At 50.0% G+C, this 6,436-nt stretch overlaps 1 protein-coding gene across 1 annotated transcript in view; it reads right to left on the bottom strand.

Moving 5' to 3' along the window:
• CBL (Cbl proto-oncogene) overlaps positions 1-4,087 on the bottom strand; it is a 36,652-nt gene extending 32,565 nt beyond the window's left edge. Inside the window, exon 1 of the mRNA XM_034425298.3 lies at positions 3,196-4,087. Within this exon, the coding sequence (XP_034281189.3) occupies positions 3,196-3,342 (147 nt within the window). The 5' untranslated portion in view covers positions 3,343-4,087. The remainder of the gene's footprint in view (positions 1-3,195) is intronic.
• Positions 4,088-6,436: the final 2,349 nt, after the last annotated feature.

Genomic DNA, 6,436 nt, shown 5'->3' on the forward strand with positions numbered 1-6,436 from the left:
ATCTACACAGCTTTAATACTGAAACAACACATTAGGTTTATGAATGAACCAAAAATCTATTACAGTCCAAGACCTGATGTGCATCAGACCAGAGGTCTTCAAACATAGCTGGCTGGAGAATTCTGGGAGTTGAAGTCCACAAGTCTTAAAGCTGCTAAGTTTGAGGAAGGCATTAGACTATTATAAGCCTAATAGTTGCACATATCAGGACCAAACAATTAACATAAAATAGAAAAAAAGTCCCATCCATGTTATCTGGCTAAAACATACAGGGCAGCTGGCTATAGGCAGAAGAACTGATTTTTCCTCCCATGCCAAGCATACCTTAGCTCAAATGTTTAAAACGTATATAACAATATAAAGAAACAGATGTGCAAACAAGCATACCCATAAACATTGAAACATGCATTTTTCCTCAATAATATGTGCCACCCTAAGAAAGTCCCTGCCTTCTAAAACCCACAGTTGAAACATTCATCCCAACGATCTGCAACTTCAATACAAGTGAAAAAGTCTTGGCATATCAAATCAGCCTATTTGACTACGGTGGCTTATAAAATTGAAATAAAGAAATAAATTTCCAAGCCACATCATTAGTCCAAGGCCTTTAATGCAGATCCTTATCAAACCTTTCATGGCATCTAAAGTTTGATCTGAAGCCAAATTTCCAGTTCTCCAATATCTCAACTTCCCAGAACCCGACCTACAACTATTTCCTTCTTTCCAGATAAGACAGCCTTCTCTCCTCGGGATATTCACATTCAGCCAAAGAATAAAGCAGAATGTAACTGCTTTTTTTTTTGCCTGCATTGATTTCATGTTCCTTTTGCTCTTCCTCACTTCCTTCCCTCGCATGCTAAATTAAGATCAGCTCCTCAGGACAGGAACTTGTTTGCGATTAGCAGCAGTTGCAAAATAACCAATGCAGACTGACAGTTTTGTATCATTCTCACTCCCAAGAAGACTTGAGCTTGGGCTCATACACTAACACTATAACATCCCAGCCAGCCAGCAATCCATCCTATCTTACTTTTTTTCCTATGCTATACTGGAGACCCTTCGTTAAAAATATCTATAGCTCAGGAATCTTGGGGTCTCAGAGAGTCTCCCACAACTCCATTTCTTACTAGCCCAGTCTACGGACCTGACCCTTGCATGCACAGATGGAATCTCATTTCTCTTCCAATAAGGATGGTGCTCGGTCGCACAGTCAGCCAGATGTTTAGACTGGATTTGGAATGTTGGTCTACTTATCTCTCCCAAGGACCTGGGACAGGTAGATGCTGTTGCTTGATGGCACTAAGAGGTACCATTGCAGGATGTCAGCTGTTGCAAGTCAAGCTGCCTTTTGCAATTGACCGATGGGGATTGTGTCAATGCCAATGGTATGCCAGATGTTCAGAATGGATTTGGCCCTTTCTATTCACCTAGGACCTGGTGTAGTCACAGGTGGATGTTTTACGGCGTCAAAAGGTACCCTTGCATGATGGAAGCAGTTCCCAGTCAAGCTGCCTTTTGCAATGGACAGACAGGGACAGTCAGGCGCAGAGTCAAGCCAGATGTTCAGGCTGAATTTGGCCTTTTTTATCCATCCACAAGTCCTTCCCAAGGACCCACCATAGGTAGAGATTGTCATTTGATGGTCTTAAACATATAGAGGCAGATTGTAAGCTGCTCCAAGCCTTTTGCAATTGATTGCTATTATTATATTATTTGGCAATGCCTTCCCTACCTTAAAATTTTAAGTTCCGGAGCTCGCAGAATGTCTGCTTCTTTCTTTAGTAATATACCTGGAACTTGTATTTTTAGAAGAGTTTGTCATACATACACACACATACACACATACATACATACAGGTCTCCTGCATGAGCAGGGGGTTGGATTAGATGACCTTCAAGGTCCCTTCCAACTCTGTTACTGTTACGTACATATATATATATATATATATATGCATATACGTATGTGTGGTGCAGATATATGTATGTATATAGCATGTGTACACGTGTGTTATGTACATGTTTGGGTAGATATACTGGAGATATATATATATATATATATATATATATATATATATATATATATATATATATATATATATATATATATATATATATATATATATATATATATGAGAGCAGATAACAGAATTTCATTTTTAATTCTGGCAGGTGCGCTCGCAGTAAAAAATAAATAAATAAATAAAAGTTACCCATCTTATCTAATTTAGAGGAGCTCTCCAAAAACCCAGGGCTGTACCCCAGCCACCCCACACTCCATGCGGCTTCCTTTGCAAGAATTCCCCACCGCACCCCTTGGAGGGGGGAAGGAAGGGAGAAGGGGGGGCAATCCTTTGGGTGTTTGCCCCCCCTCTTCCTCCCCTCCTCAGAAGCCCCCACCCCACCCGGACGCTGCCCTTGTGCCCCCCCTTGGGCCACCCCTGGCAGCCTTTTCCACCCCACCCCATGGCCAGGGCCCGAGCCTGGGGGGAGGAGGGGCGAAGGGCGGGAGGGGGGGGAAGAAAGGAGGGAAGGGAGGGAGAGAAGGAGACCGGGGCCCGCTCCCTCCCTCCCCTCCTCCCCCTCCCCTTGTCCATCAGCTTCCAGCATTTGGGGGGATTGGGGGTGAAGGGCGGGGGGGAAAGAAGGGAAGGGAGGGAGAGAAGGAGACTCCCCCCCCGCTCCCTCCCTCCCCTCCTCCTCCCCCTCCCTCCCCTTCCCCTAGCCTTGTCTATGTGCTTCCAGCACTTTGGGGGAGTGGGGCAAGTGCGGGGGGGGGAAGGAGGGAATGGAGGAGACTGCCCCCCCCCGCTCCCTCCCTCCCCTCCCCCTCCCCTAACCTTGTCCATCTGCTTCCAGCACTGGGGGGAGGGGGGGCAAGTGTGGGGGGGGGAAAGGAGGGAAGGGAGGGAGAGGAGACTGCCCCCCGCTCCCTCCTCCTCCCTCTCCCCTCCCCCCCTCCCTTCCCCTTGTCCATCAGCTTCCAGCACTTTGGGGGAGTGGGGCAAGTGCGGGGGGGGGAAGGAGGGAAGGGAGGAGACTGCCTCCCCGCTCCCTCCCTCCCCTCCCCCCCTTCCCCTAACCTTGTCCATGTGCTTCCAGCACTTTGGGGGAGTGGGGCAAGTGTGGGGGGGAAAGGAGAGAAAGAGACTGCCCCCCCCGCTCCCTCCCCCCTCCTCCCTCTCCCCCCTCCCCTCACCTTGTCCATCAGCTTCCAGCACTTCTCGACCATCTTCTTGTCCACGGTGCAGGGCTGGTGGGGGCCGAGGTGGTGGTGGTGGGGCTGGAAGGCGTCCTTCATGAGGCCGATGAGGCCCCCGGGGCCCTTCTTCACAGGGGCAGCCATGGGGACGGGGGTGGGTGGGGGGGAAGGGAAGGGAAGGAGGCGGCCTCAGCGACGACACCCCCGCCGGGCCCCTCGAGGAGGCTGAGGGAGCTCAGGCGGCTTAAAGCGGGGTCCTTTTCCCGTCCTGAGGGCCCGGCTCGGGCAGCGTCGGGCCGGGCTGAGGGGAAGCGGCTCCACGAGCGCCGGGGACGCGCCCGACTGACGAAGAAAAGGGAAGTGGGGAGGGAAGGGGGGGGGAAGGAAGGGCAGGAAGGGCTGCGGCGCATGCGCGCCGGCGCGAGCCTCTCCGGGCGGAGCCTCCTGATTGGCTGGGCGGACCGGAGAGGCGTGGTGTTTGTGTGTGTGTGTGTGTGTGACTGAGAAGGAGAGGAAGGAAAGCGGGCGCTGCGCGAGCCTCCTCGAAGGGCGGCGCGCTGCCATTGGCCGCCCAGAACGCCTCTCCCCCCACCTCCGGCGGGAAAGTTCTGCTCTGATTGGTCCAAGGTTTCCAGAACGCCTCCCCTCCCACCACTCTTAGAAAAGCCGTTTTCTGATTGGTCCGTGCAAGGAAAGAGGGCGGGGGCGCCCCACCTTTCTCTTTCTCCTCACGTAAAATCGGCGCTGGCTCGCGAGCGGGAAGAAGCCGGGCTTTAAACGGCCTCAGTCCCATTATGCCGGCCGTTTATTTCTTTTCTTTTTTTTTTTTCGAAGGATACCCGAGAAGCCGACACTTCCAACCCAGGCAAGACAAGAGCATCAATTCCTCGCTCTGCCCACGCCCACCCGGCGTCTGATTAGCATAGCCACGCCTCGCCGTGCGTCTTTTAAATGTCTTCGGGTGCGCCATAAGAGCCGAGTGCGCGTGCGCCTTGAGGGCGTGTGTGTGTGTGCGGAGGCATGCGCAGTACTGCGAAAGGAGGCTCGCGATGCCATGATGAAGTCGGGCAGCCCGGCTCTATTCTGTAAATAAAGAGACTGCAGGATTGAGCAACCGACGGTAGAAAAGTGCAAGTTATGCAATTTGCTGGCTTAATGCAGAGCTACTTTCCCTGCTGCCAGTCTATAAAAAATTTATAATGGCAGAAATCAAATTACTTCTTGGGTTTTAATTCTGAATACAGCTAGCTGGTAACTGGAAGGCACAGCCAAGGATAGAAAAAAATGCAGAGTGACTTGGATTTCCTTTCTAAAATCAGATCAAGAACAGGATAAAGAGAGTTGGAAGGGACCTTGGAGGTCATCTAGTCCGACCCCCCACCCAAGCAGGAGACCCTACACCATTTCTGACAAATGGCAGTCCGGTCTCTTCTTGAAAGCCTCCAGGGATGAAGCTCCCACAACTTCCGAAGGCAACTTCTGTACCATCGGTTGATTGTTCTCACTGTCAGGAAATTCCTCCTTATTTCTAGGTTGAATCTCCTTGTTCGGTTTCCATCCATTACTTCTTGTCTGGCCTTTGGGGGCTTTGGAAAATAGCTTGACCCCCTCCTCTCTGTATTGTTGTGTAGGAAGTTAGCACCCACCCCTTTCCTGGAAGAGTGAAATATTTTAGGAAATATGAAAAAGGCAGAATATTATATTTCCCTAGGATAAGCATGTTTTGAAGCAGCTCCCATCTTCCTGCCCCCACCCTTTGTCAATGGGCCATTAAGGCCTGGGCCAGTCTATTCTACATAACAAAGATCTACCTCCTTCAGGCAGAAACCATAGTAGGAATTGCCGAAGATCCAACAAAGATAGGATTAGCCCTCTACACAATAGCAGCAGAAACTCACCACATGTGACCTGGGAAGCACATGTGACCATCAGCCAGCAAGGCTACCTAAGACCCCCACCCCCTGGGAGTCTGACAACCAATCAGGATACTCTTTCTGGGCCCCAGGAAGTTCAGAGCCAGGGAGAGCATAAAAACCCAGGGACTCACTGTATCTGCCCTTTTCTGTTCAGGAACTCAAGCCATGTGATCCTGTCCACCATTAAACCATCTTTCCAAGCAGTCTCCATGTTTCCAGTGTCTTTTTCCCCACTTGGAGCAGAACCTAGAAGGAGATTTCTTCCAACAGTTGTTAGTTGCAAAGTTGTGTCCGACGCATTGTGACCCCATGGACAACGTTCCTCCAGGCCTTCCAGTCCTCTACCATCTCCCGGAGACCATTTAAACTCACGCCGACTGCTTCAGTGACTCCGTTCAGCCACCTCGTTCTCTGCTGTCCCCTTTTTCTTTTGCCCTCAATCTTTCCCAGCATTAGGCTCTTCTCCAAGGAGTCCTTCCTTCTCATTAGGTGGCCAAAGAATTTGAGTTTCCTCTTCAGGATCTGGCCTTCTAAAGAGCAGTCAGGGTTGATCTCCTCTAGGACTGACCGGTTGGATCGCCTTGCAGTCCAAGGGACTCGCTGCAGTCCAGAGCTCCTCTCTGTGGCAGCCCCTTAAATATTGGAAGGCTGCTATCCTGTCTCCCCTGGTCCTTCTCTTCACTAGACTAGCCATGCCCAGTTCCTGCAACCGTTCATCGTATGTTTTAGCCTCCAGTCTTCTAATCATCCTGGTTGCTCTTCTCTGCACTTTTTCTAGAGTCTCAACCTCTTTTTTATAGTGTGGTGATCAAAACTGGATGCAGTATTCTAGATGTGGCCTTACTAAGGCTTTATAGAGTGGTATTAGTACCTCCCTTAATCTTGATTGTTTCCCTCTGGGAATGCAGTTTAGGATTGCATTGGCTTTTTTGACTGCGGCCTTACCCTCCTGTTTCTCCAGACTCTCTCCCATAAATCCCAGCCAGTATGGGTTTTGGGCTCCAGACTGAAGAAAGCTGTCTTAAACTCAAATTCTTTGCAAATTTTACGAAAATCTGGAGAGTCACGCTTCCTTCTGACAAGGGGACAGAACAATGCAAGGAAAATATGGAAGTGGCTGATAAAACAGAAGTAAGGCAACAAAAAGAGAAATGAAGGTGTCAGGAGAAGTTTTGGACTGACGAAATATCTTCACTGGCCGCCTTTCCGACAACAAAGAGGAAGTGATCCAAGAGGAGAAGATCGGGTTTAGAGGGTGTCCTGGGTAAAGAAAATGGAGAAAGATCGGGGTGAAAGATCCACTCAGAGGCTCAAGGAAAAAG

This window comes from Pantherophis guttatus, chromosome 9, assembly GCF_059756535.1.
Source record: "Pantherophis guttatus breed Tessera chromosome 9, ASM5975653v1, whole genome shotgun sequence".
Taxonomy (NCBI): Eukaryota; Metazoa; Chordata; class Lepidosauria; order Squamata; family Colubridae; genus Pantherophis; species Pantherophis guttatus.